Source organism: Triturus cristatus, chromosome 3_2 (genome assembly GCF_964204655.1).
Source record: "Triturus cristatus chromosome 3_2, aTriCri1.1, whole genome shotgun sequence".
Classification (NCBI taxonomy): domain Eukaryota; kingdom Metazoa; phylum Chordata; class Amphibia; order Caudata; family Salamandridae; genus Triturus; species Triturus cristatus.
Window position 1 is genome coordinate 894,744,519 of NC_140584.1, and position 12,683 is coordinate 894,757,201.

The window sequence follows — 12,683 nt, forward strand, 5'->3', positions numbered from 1 at the left end:
TAACTACTCCAAACTATAGCAGTACAACATCACATAGCATGCAGGAGACACCACATTTTAAGATGTAGATGTCTACTTGTGACCCATCTATATTGGTTCATATCACTAAAATAATCATTGTTGAAGAGCACGGTAGAAGGGAATTGCCTCACTTAAATGTGTTTCCTAGGGAAGTGGCACTGGATGTAGGAAACTGACAGAGTGCTGGAGAGTGGAATTGAGCTAACTACACTTCTGGCAAGTTGCCCCAAATGAATGCCTCATCAGTGGTAAATACCCAGAGCGATTTGTTATATGGATCTGCAAAACCAAAAAGAATAACACTCCAGAATATAGTGAAATCCCTCTGATTGGAAATTATACAATATTAACACCCACAACAGGTTTAGCTGATTTTTTTACTTTGTTAATGGAAGGTGCTTGTGTCAGTGCGAGTCATTGTATTTGGTTAGGGTATTTAGAAGCTACTGATTATGCGCTTAAATGTGACTGCACAAATTATGTCTTTCTGTTTCTGATTGAAAGTTGTAGTTTATGTTGATTTCTGGAGGTATCGATTCAATCCTTTCTAGCAGCTTTGGTGAGGCTGCAGTTCTAGTACTTCCTGCAGACCCCCACACTAGTTGGCCCTCTCTCTTTATATTGCAAAAAGCTGCTTTTGTTCAAGGTTATTTAACAGTACTGCACACACCATTTCAAGATGTCCAATATTTTTGTAAGCTGACATCCACTGTGCAATTATCTCGACCTATCAGGTAGGAAGGAAATAGGTGCTTTTCATTTTGATTTAATCAAAAGGAGACACTGTTCCAAAATGAGGATAAGGAAACGAGAAAGACTCAAAAAGATTAGAGGAGACTAAAGTCCTAGGCTATTATTGGACCCAAAGATTAGAGGGGGAAGCATAACTTAATTTCTCTTGTTGCCCTCACACACCCCGAAGGATGTCATGCTTCATCATTGGGCGTTTTGCTCCTCGTCGGGCCGACGCTGCAATGCCCTACGGGTCCCCCGGAGGGTCACTTTAGCGGAGATCTTTTAAGAGAAAACGCCGTATGGTGCATGTGGGTGTGTGGTCTGGGTCCTAATAAAGGCAAGTGGTGATGTGAGTGTGTCAGTGACGTGATAAGTAAAAAATGTCTAAGTTTGCTAGTAGAGTCAGTTTTTAATATAAGTGGCACCCTTGACATGCTAAAAAACCCGTAGGTTAGGTGTTACCTTAATGGTAATAATGTTCCATCAGGTGACTAAAATGTGGTCGACATGTTTCGCGCCCCAATGGTCCAAAACGGATCCGTGGCGCTTCCTCAGGACCGACTAAAAGTTGTGAACTGTGAAAGTGGACTGGGGGGTACTACCCACAGTCTGTATCCGGGCGTGCAGGTATAAATGATCCTGCTCTCTGTGTCAGAGTAAAGAACGCTCCTGGATAAAGGCCTAGGTAAACACAAAGAAAAGAAAAAGAAAAAGAACATCCTAAATGTTAAAATGTTCATATGCCCAATAACTGGACATGAAATTAGAAAGGAGTTCATGATTCCAAGTAAACTAAAGGTATCTCCTCCACTCGCGGGTGATGGCGTTATGAGGTCTCAACGATAGGCCAACGGGCGCTTCAACCAGGGTGGGAAGCCTGGAGTGAAGACCTCCCGTCGCCGATCGGAGTCACCCAATAGTCCACCCACTGAACGTGGAAGGATTAGTGACAGATGTACTAGTCATCACTGGACGTAGGGTTATTGCGGTTAATTATCCAATCGTATTTGAGCCAGTCCAACAAACACTCCACACCACTCACCTAGAAATGGGGAGAATGATGCTCCATAGATTAGGGGACGAGTGTACACACCTTCATGTGCTATAAAAACAAAAACAAAAGGAATCTACTAGTGAGTCCTAGCTAGTAAAGAGCCTGCCTGGTCTGAGTCGCCGTTTAATACACGACCCATCTCTTCAGTTCCCCTCAGATCATCTACTTACAGTTTAGCTCCGGCGTGGCCTCTTATACACCTACCCCAGCCGTCCTCCTATCTGGAAAGGAATTGAAGGCTGCTCAAGGGTCCATTTGTAGTCCCGGGGCGGGCGTTTCAGGGCGATCCCCGTATCCGGTCCACAGTGGGAAACAGGTGTGTGTTGGGCGTAGCGTTGAATAATGCACATGTGTGGGAAACAGACAGTAGGTCTCCGCGCATGCGCGTTGGAATGAAGCCTCCGTCTTAGAGTTTATAGAAGACGTCTATGTGGCATGCATGCGCAATGGCGTGTGTTCCCTGTTATCTCATAAAACTGTTACCTGGACAGTGTAAACTAAGTATAGGAAACTAATGATATCTAATCAAACACACTCCCTATGAGACATGTAGTCTAAGTGTGAGAAATCCACTTTATAAACACGTGTGTATTCCCAAAGTGGCTCGTCGTTGGAGAATACGTAGTGGGTGCATGTGTGTGTCCAGTCAAAGACTGCTAAAATCCCACCTTGTTAAGATGAGGGAGCCATAGGGGCGGAGGGGTCCTAGGTGGGGGGGGTTGGTGTTGGTTATTGGGGTTTGGGGTGTAGTGTCTACCAGAAAGAGACTCACCCGGATGCCCAAGGTCTGGATGATCCCAATAAGTGACTGATTGCCCGGTTGGCCACAACACTTGATGGAGAGCCCATTTATAACGGGGTTACGTCTACTGTTTACTCCTCGCTTTGCAGGACCCGAGGTTGTGGAGGGTGGGTAACTCAACAACTATGTGTCAGTCTAAAATTAATTGAAGGGAACGTGTGCCTGTCAGTGTCCACTTCCAAGTAGGGATTGCATATCGTCAAACCGCTAATATGGCAGGTGAACTGTGAAATTGCTGAGGATAAGGATCTACTGTCCATAGTGGTGGCTGGGGTTTGCTGGTTGCTCAATTCAGAGATGAGAGCAGGCTCGGTTACAATTCTGTCCATGGTATCTCATCGTTGAGACCCTCTTCATTGGTCCGTAGACGATGTACCCAACGTTGTTCTCTACGTAGTAAGGTGTTACTATTCCACAGTTGGTTGTTTTCCAGGACTGTCCACCTGATATCATCACATGAGTGTCCTTTCTCGATGTAGTGATTAGTGAGTCTCGTTGCTGTTCTGCCTCGTCTAATGGTACTCCTGTGTTCACTGATCCTCAATTTGACCTGTCGTGTGGTCATCCCTATGTAGCGAAGTGCACAAGGGCAGGTAATGAGGTAAACACAGTTTTTCGTGTTGCAATTTGTGTGGTTCCGCTGATCCCAAATGACGTTGTCCAAGTCGAGGCTTGTGGTATGTTTGGTAAAGGGACACACGCTGCAACTCCCACATGGGTAATGACCTTTCACAGCAGGTAGAGACCATACTGTGGATTCCTGATGGTTGGTCTTGGGGCGAGGTCTAGTATTGACCAGTTGGTCACGTAAGTTGGTGGTCCTCTTGAATGCAAATCTGGGGCGCTCCATTGTAAGATTCCCTGCATTCAGAATTTTCCAGTTACGGTTCACAATGTTTTTGATTTTGTTTGAAAGAGGGGTAAAGGTGGTAACACATGTAATGATGTTATCGGTTTCCTTGATCCTGTCTTCCAGTAATGCCTGGCGGTTGTTGTTCCTGGCTCGTTTACGTGCACGTTGCACAATCATCTCTGGGTAGTTTCTCTGTTTTAGGTTCCTCATCAGGGTGTTCGCCTGGGTGTCATATTCATAAGTGTTACTACAGTTCCGGCGGATTCTCAAAAATTGCCCCAAGGGCAAGTTTTCCCTCAGTGCTTTAGGATGATGGCTACGGAAATCCAGCAGACTATTACGATCAGTTGTCTTCTTGTAGATGGTAGTGTGGAGTTTGCCATCATCTAAGGTGATCAATAGATCCAGAAAGGGGATTTCTTTTTCACTTTCTGTTTTGGTGAAGCGTAGATTGGGGTTCAGGTTGTTAATCCATTGATAGAACTCCTGGCAGGTATCCGCATTCCCTTTCCATAAGATGAGCACATCGTCGATGTATCGTTTCCAGGTTACCATATTATCTTTGTAGGGATTGTTGTCCGTAAAGATGTTATTGGCCTCAAAATGTGCCATGTACAGCCCTGCCAGGCTCGGCGCGAATGTGCTCCCCATGCTAGTCCCTTGTATTTGGTGGTAGATGGCGGTCTTGTACATAAAAAAGTTGTTCTTGAGGGCTAGCGTCATGAGTTCCGTGATGAAGACCGCAGGGGTATTGGTCGGGAGGTCTGTCTCAAGTAGAAGTTGTTCTACAACTTCAATAGTGGCATCTTGGGGGATGTTAGTATATAATGCCTCCACATCTAAAGTTAGGAGGAGGTTGATGGTCTCGGTGTTGTTTTCATTAATCTCTTGCATCAGATTCAGAACGTCCCTGGTATCTTTTAGGTAAGCTGGAGTGGCTTGAACCAAAGGGCGTAAAAAGAAGTCACAGAACTTGCTAAGTGGTTCCAATAGCGAGCCAATGCCTGAGACGATTGGTCGTCCTGGGGGTGGAATGATACCCTTGTGAATTTTGGGTAACACATAAAAGTACGGCATTCTAGGGTCCTCGTTGATCAGGAAAGCCGCCTCATGAGGTGTGATCCAACCTTCAATTGTTGCTTCATTGACTAGGATGCGTATGCGTGATAAAAGTTTCTCAGTGGGATCTGTCTCCAACTTTTTGTAATATTCCATTTTCCCAAGTTGTTTGACGCATTCTTTATCATAGTCATCAACTGATAGGATAACAGTGGTCCCACCCTTATCCGCCGGTTTTATAATGATGGTTTCATCATTAGTGAGTGAAAGTACAGCCTGGCGGAGTCTTTTGGGCAATTTGTCATAGACATGTTGTCTTTTCAAATTGTTGGCCTCCTTGAGGACTGCCTTTTCAAATGTCAATACTTCACTGGGGACCATGCCAGCCGATGGAGTAAATCTGGAAGGTGGTCTGAGTCCGGTATCCTGGCGATCTGGGGTAGGGTTGTTACTGAAAAAGGATTTGATACGAATTTTTCAAAAAAGTTGTTGCAGCTCCTCGTTCAAGCGGAAGTTATCCTCCTTGGGGGTGGGTACAAAACCAAGACCCAGTTCCAGGACGGTGGTTTCATCTGTGTTTAAGTATCTATCTGTGAGGTTCACTATCAGGGTCTTGGAAGTGTCGTGCTCCTTGTTGTCCTCTGTTGTGTCTCTGGATCCTGCCATTGAACCTGTTTTTGACCTCTTCTTCTTCCTCTGCCTCGTCCCCTGCCTCTGTTCTGAAAAGGAGGAGGTGCATTAGGGAAGAATGGTTGTTGAAATCCTGGGTGTTGACCCGGAAAGGCTGGAAACCACATCGGGCCCTGTTGAGGGTAAGGTTGGTGCGCATAACCATACATGGGTGGCATTGGGGGTAGAGGGAGCAGACCTGGTTTATTGATGTTCCTTCCCCAGCTACTGTTGCTGGAGTTGCTGTACATGGAGCGTCCTGAGTTGGTTGATGATGTGGAGCCTTCATCTGAGGCTGCATCACTGTCTTTTGGTCTGTAGTCCTCCTTGGTATAGGGATATACCGTCTCTCTGTCGAATTTTTTGATGTCTTTCTGTAGTTTCGACACTTTCTGCTGTAATAGGTAATCACGATGGTCTGCCATCTCCGCATTTATTTCTGCTAAACGGGTCTTGTAGGCTGAAATACTGATCCCAGTTTTCAGTCCATTCTCTGCGATATTGATCTTAATGATTAATGCCTCGGAGAGACGTTTAGCAGTTCCAATTATGAGAATCAACCAGTCGCGGGTGCACTTCCATGCGATCTGGCTCCATTCTTTACGGAAAATGAGGTCTTCCAGGAAGATTCTTGGTGCCGTGCGGACAATCAGGCCATTGGGTGCAGCACTTGCTCTCAGGTATTCAGTCATGATTGTGCCGTGCATGGCAATTTTGACTTGTAACTTTTTGAGTGATGCCAGGGAATTCCAATCACCTTGTGATGATGTACTGGCCATATTCCCCTCACTATCCAGTAGTGAGGGAGTTCTCAAGATTCCGCCCACAATATCATCATCAAAACCGAGTCCCAGGTTGTCCCCCATGTTCGAGGTGGACATTTTTAAGTACTGAAGTGGAAATTGGAAAGGTACAAAGGGAAAGAAAAACAGTGGGGGGGGCTGAAAGAAGGGGTCCCTCGGCTAAGCCGCCGTGCTAATTATCTGTACAAGAAGAGAAGGGTGACCAGGAGCTTGTTGTGGTCCAGTGTCTGTGCTCCGTATATCATCTGTATTAATCAAAAAGAGACACTGTTCCAAAATGAGGATAAGGAAACGAGAAAGACTCAAAAAGATTAGAGGAGACTAAAGTCCTAGGCTATTATTGGACCCAAAGATTAGAGGGGGAAGCATAACTTAATTTCTCTTGTTGCCCTCACACACCCCGAAGGATGTCATGCTTCATCATTGGGCGTTTTGCTCCTCGTCGGGCCGGCGCTGCAATGCCCTACGGGTCCCCCGGAGGGTCACTTTAGCGGAGATCTTTTAAGAGAAAACGCCGTATGGTGCATGTGGGTGTGTGGTCTGGGTCCTAACAAAGGCAAGTGGTGATGTGAGTGTGTCAGTGACGTGATAAGTTAAAAATGTCTAAGGGTTGCTAGTAGAGTCAGTTTTTAATATAAGTGGCACCCTTGACACGCTAAAAAAAACGTAGGTTAGGTGTTACCTTAATGGTAATAATGTTCCATCAGGTGACTAAAATGTGGTCGACATGTTTCGCGCCCCAATGGTCCAAAACGGATCCGTGGCGCTTCCTCATGACCGACTAAAAGTTGTGAACTGTGAAAGTGGACTGGGGGGTACTACCCACAGTCTGTATCCGGGCGTGCAGGTATAAATGATCCTGCTCTCTGTGTCAGAGTAAAGAACGCTCCTGGATAAAGGCCTTGGTAAACACAAAGAAAAGAAAAAGAAAAAGAACATCCTAAATGTTAAAATGTTCATATGCCCAATAACTGGACATGAAATTAGAAAGGAGTACATGATTCCTTGATACTTGCATTTCCTTGGCTGCTGCACGCAGTGCAGCATGCATTCATTGACTTTGCGTCTTGAAAGTTTTACTTCCCACTGATGTCCATTTGGTATCCCGACCTATTAAGTAGTGCCATTGGACCTAGCCTACAGTGCTTGCTGAATAGTATCTTATTTTTCTTCCTTGCTTTTCTCCCCGCTCTAGTTATGATTTATTACACCGTCCATATCAGTGTGCTGTAATTCTTGGACTTGAGGTTTGCACTTTGCCTTTATAGCGAGAAATAACATCCCCTAAACTCATGGACCTACGATGGAGCCCTGAACCTCCACTCATAGATGCCCTAGACTTCTGCTCACAGCACTCTCTCTCCTTTACTTACACGTTCAGCCCTGTCCATGACATCAGCTTGCAGACCAGTAACATATATACCTTTTCTTGTCTTTATGTTATGTTATGTTATGTTATGTTAATGCAACTTATAGAGCGCAACTGTTACCCAAGGGTGTCCTGGCGCTATGTGAAGTCCTACTGAGGCCCGCGGGAGGGAGACCATGCACGATATTAAGAAGAGAAAAGCCAGGTTTTTAAGGCTTTCCTAAAAGAGAATAGATTTGTTGTGGATCTGAGATGTAACGGGAGGCCATTCCAGGCCTTCGCTGCGCAGGCCACAAAACTTCTACCTCCCCAGCTAGCTTTATGCACTCTGGATACCGAAATCAGCTTTGCCTCTGTTGAGCGTAGCGGTCTTTTAGGTACATACCAAACAAATTGTTGTTTAAGGAACTCGGGCCGACTCCATGGAGTGCCTTGTGGACCAAGCACAGAGCTTTAAACTGAGTCCGTTTTCTTATAGGCAACCAATGAAGCCATTTCATCTCAGCCGAGATAGAGGCATATTTTGGTGTACCTGTAATCAATCGCGCCGCTGTATTCTGAAGGATTTGTAGTTTGTGCATGAGTCCCTCTTGCAACGTGAGATAGAGCCCATTACAGTAGTCAAGCCTGGACAGGGCTAAGGTAGTGATGAATGTTTGTATACTTTCTTTGGGGAGGTATGGCATTATTTTCCTGCATGCTCTAAGAGTATAGGAGGTAGAGGATACCACCGCATTCACCTGGTCTTTAAAACTGAGTTAGTCATCAACCCAGACCCCCAGATTTTTTGCTTTTTTCTTGGGGGTGGGAAGGGGGCCCAGTGTGTCCGGCCCCCATGCAGGAGTCCAAAAAGCGGGGTCATTACCGAACAGCACCACTTCCGTTTTTCCAGAGTTAAGTTTAAGGCAGTTCTGAACCATCCAGCCGCCTATGGCTGACATGCATTCTTGGAGACGTGATGCTGTTCTCATCATTGACCCTGGCAATAATGACACCACAATTTGGGTGTCATCTGCGTAGGAGGTTAGGGAGAAGCGGTATGATTCAATAAGTGGGGCAAGTGATGAGACATATGTATTGAAAAGTGTCAGGCTCAGCGAGGAGCCCTGAGGGACTCCACACGGCAAAGAGAACGGTTTGGAAGAGTATTTGCCTAACACGACAGTTTGAATTCTGTTAGAAAGAAAGGATTCAAGTAAATCCCCGGTGGTGCCATGGAATCCAATCTCCCGCAAACGGTCCATCAATAAAACTTGATGGACCGTAACAAAGGCCGCAGAGAGATCCAACATGATCATCACCGCTTTACCTCCTAGATCAAGTATGGACCTGATCTCTTCGGTGGACTTGATAAGGGCTGACTCGGTGCTGTGCACAGCTCTGAAGCCATATTGCGAGGGATCCAGCGCCTGTGAATCTAGCAGGAATCTACTAAGTTGTGTGTTCATGAGTTTCTCTGCTACTTTCGCTGGGAGAGGGAGTATAGAGATCGGTCTAAAGTTATTTGGGTCTATAGGGTCCAGAGTAGCTTTTTTAAGCAGAGGCAATATTGATCCGCTTTTCCAAATTTTGGGAAAGTAACCTTCAGAAAACATAGAATTTATGATGGAGGATAGAGCCAAAGCAACTGGTTCTGATGCTTATTTTATAGTGGAAATTGGACAGGGGCCATGAGGCGAACCTGATTTCGTAGTCCTAATGAGATTTAAGGTTTCTTTAGGTGTTGCGGGGGCAAACCTATCAAAACGTGCATTAGCGCCTTTTCCTAATTGATCGTCATCGGATTGGAGGGTACTGGATTTGGCTGTTGCATTGGTAAAGATTGAGAAAATTGACTCCACTTTAAGTTGGAAGAATTGAGCAATTTTGTCACATAATTCCTGACTTGCAGTGATAGTAGGAGTAGCCGGGTATGCCAGAGATGTGATCGTTTTAAATAGTTCTTTGCTAGAATTTTTTGTCAGTTTAATTCGATTGGTGAATAACTCTAGTTTGGCTTTTAGAAGCAGCTGTTTATAGTGAACTAAGCTGAGTTTATATTCGTTCTTATCACTATCATCATATTCCTTCCTCCAGTTTCTCTCTAGGTGTTTGCAGACCAATTTTTGGTCTCTTAATTCCTGAGAGTACCAGGGGGAGGATGGACGTGCCCTATTTGGGCGAATTAGTTTTTTCGGAGCAAGCTTATTGCCGGCTGCCTCTAGCCATATGGTGTATGATTGGGCAGCTTCATTCAAATCTGTGGACAAAGAAGGTGAGGTTGCAGTTAACAGCTCCTTCAATTCCTCAGCATTTATCTTATTCCAGGCTCCGCTAATCATTTGTATTTTTTTTTTCTGGTTTACATGTGTGACGGTTGGGAGCGGTGAGCTCAAATAACACTGCCTTGTGATCTGACCAAACTACTGGGAGAGTGTCCGTAAAGAGCCGTTGTGTTTCGTTAAAGAAGATGCCCGACCTTATGTGTGGCTTCGATCACCAGTTGCTCTAAACCAACGTTGCTCATCATGTCGCGCAAATTAGTGGTATCATGATCAGAGAGTATTTCCAAGTAAAAATTTAAATCTTCGAGTATCATGTATGAGTTAGTACTAAGTGCATTTGCCAGTATGCTGTCTGCTTGCCTAAGGAATTGGCTTCTAGGACCTGTTGGTCTATAAGTGAGAGTACCTCTGAAGGTAAAGTGGTTTGATAGGTAAAAACAAAAATTTAATGCTTCATATTCCGAGTTAGCAAGAGGGTTAAAAGAGGCCATTATGGAGTTGTGGTAGATGACCACAAGGCTACCCCCTTTCCTATTAGGCCTATTAAGTGTGTAGCACAGGTAATCAGGTGGGGTGGCTTTAACCAAGTCCGGGCCCGAGGCATCATCTGTCCACGAATCTGTGACAAACGCTTATGTCCTCATCGATAATTAATGTCTCACACTCGGAGCTGTGCTTAACTAAAGATCGGGCATTTATAAGGACACATTTCCAAGCTTGATTCGGCAATATGTTTTTTTTTATATCTGCCGATTTTGTTTGAGGATTTAATTGGAAGTAGAACAAGTTCAGGCAGATTGGAACCACAGCCCGGACATGTCAGCTGGGGGTGAGGGAGCCAATACGCAGGTTGTAGGAGCCAATACGCAGGTTGTAGACATAAACAACTGGGGTATTTATTGGGGTTGAAGCTATGAAGTGTTTCACTGGAGTAAGCAGTTATGCTGGGATTCCCCAGATTAAATTGAACAGGGGGACTAGTGCTAGGCGTGGCCTTGGCACGGATGGGCGCAGACGGGCTTGTCTTAGGTGCACCTTCGGCGCACCAGCGGCACGCCCGCTGCGCACACGCACCAGCCTCATTATTTGTAGACACCTTTGTCCAAGTCTTGAGTTGGTGGAATGTGATATTTGCCTTAAATATCCCGATAATGAAATTTAAATCACTTAGTGGTTTTTCAAATATTTTAACCAAACAGTGTATGATAATATTAACTTGTTTTTCCATGTATAGCTTAAGGTCGCAGGTCTGCCACTCATGCGCCCTGTATGGTACTGCCCTCTGTTTCTATGGAAGGGTAGCCTCATTAATGTCCTGAGTACTTGATAAAAACTGTTTCCTCTGTCAACTTAACCTCCCAAGTATAGAGCAAGTTTTCCATCTTATCAAACTAGCATGTTTAGCCTCTCATATATGCTCGGGCTAGAAATGCCCCTTGACATCTATCATGAGCTACTACTGCCCATTGCCACTGAATATCTACTGATACGGTACTGATAAAGGAACATGTCATTAACATTAGCATTCTTGTTGTCAGTGCATAATGTCAAATGGTTTTGTGTTTTAGCCTGATTTTATATTGTGTGAGGAGTAAGATGTCATTAACATGATAACTGGAGACTGTAGCTATTCTTTTGAGATTTGACAATGTCTTTCTTTTCTCTTGTTTCTGTTTTCAGGTTTTGAAGTTCCAGACTCCACTATCTATGCCCAGATGATCAAATCTGCCTTATCCCATGACAGCACAAAACTTGCCATCAACCCAACCATTTTTGGGGAAAGGCACGTACCCGAACTCCTGGGTTCTGTGTCAAACATTTCTGTGTCTGAGCTATCATTGGGTCATGTGTCCAGGAGTTTGTGTCGTGGGATTGTTCAGAACATACATTCCATGTTGTCTTATGAATGCCTGAAGGATGCAGGGATAACAAGAATTATAGGAAGTGGGAGTGCACTTTTCAGGAACGAGGTTTTGAGGCAGGAAGTGGAGCGGGTATTTCCTCTTCCTGCGGTATATGGGAAAGATGCGGACTCTGCTTTTGGGGCTGCCTTGGTGATGATGCACAGACGATAAGAAGATAAATCTCGGTGATAAAATTCATGCTTTAGGAGCCTGCCTTCTTCAAAAAGACGCTGTAGTGATCTGGCTATATAAACAATCCAAAAAAGCTTTAGCTTCTAACAATTCAGTCTTTTTATGTTTTAACTCGGTTCTAAATGTTTTGAAAACATTACGTAATGTATAGGTCTAATTCAGGGACAATGTCCCAAATCAAATGATTTGGACATGACATAGCTGTTTCTAAAACATTTAAGCGTGGGCATATTAACATTTAAATGTGCGCATACTAACTACACATACCCTTGTTTAGTAGCATGGCCTGTAGACTGAAGGAGCATGACCTCCACATAAGTTTTTGATGTAGTCACTCTTACTCTCTACTTTTGGAATTTGTGAGTGCTGTTGGCGTCAGTGACTGTTCCCGGATGAATCCCAAGGCAATCTCGGACTGCAAAGTCAAGCTCTGGATTGCCGAACACCGTCGAAAGGCACATAAGGGCCAGTCACAGTCGAGGGCGCTGGTCTGTTACTGTTCTCTAAGCTGTACCTGCAAAAGGTCCTCTTCATACACCAAGTCATCAGATAAGTCCAAGTCAAAAAGAAACACAAGAAGTCGATGTGTGACTCTTCCCTTGTCCAGCCACTCTCGTCCAGAGAAGTTGTGAGTACATCAAGGTGCTTTCCAGGCTCCTACAGAGGGACCGATTATCCTCAGCTCATACCTTTACAACCTGTATTCTTGGGTTCATGTGCGATGTATCAACAAATAAATGTTGCTCATCTTCAGTAGCCTTTGGCTCCCTCTGGCCCCCAAGAATCTGAGGAGGCCTCCAGGCGGGATAGCTTTAGATCTGCAGCTCCTATCCTTTTAAGGTAAAACTAAGGTCCTGACTGAGGTCTTGCAACCTGGGCAGATCTCTACAGAACCACCTTTACCCTTTAATGAAGCCATGATGGATGCACTAATGGGCATTTTGGCCAAACCTTGCTC

The 12,683-nt window shown here is 44.8% G+C and overlaps 1 protein-coding gene across 1 annotated transcript in view; it reads left to right on the forward strand.

Moving 5' to 3' along the window:
• Nucleotides 1–11,800, forward strand: part of SHPK (sedoheptulokinase) — a 221,557-nt gene extending 209,757 nt beyond the window's left edge. Inside the window, exon 8 of the mRNA XM_085649321.1 lies at nucleotides 11,310–11,800. Within this exon, the coding sequence (XP_085505447.1) occupies nucleotides 11,310–11,704 (395 nt within the window). The 3' untranslated portion in view covers nucleotides 11,705–11,800. The remainder of the gene's footprint in view (nucleotides 1–11,309) is intronic.
• The last annotated feature ends 883 nt before the right edge of the window (nucleotides 11,801–12,683 follow it).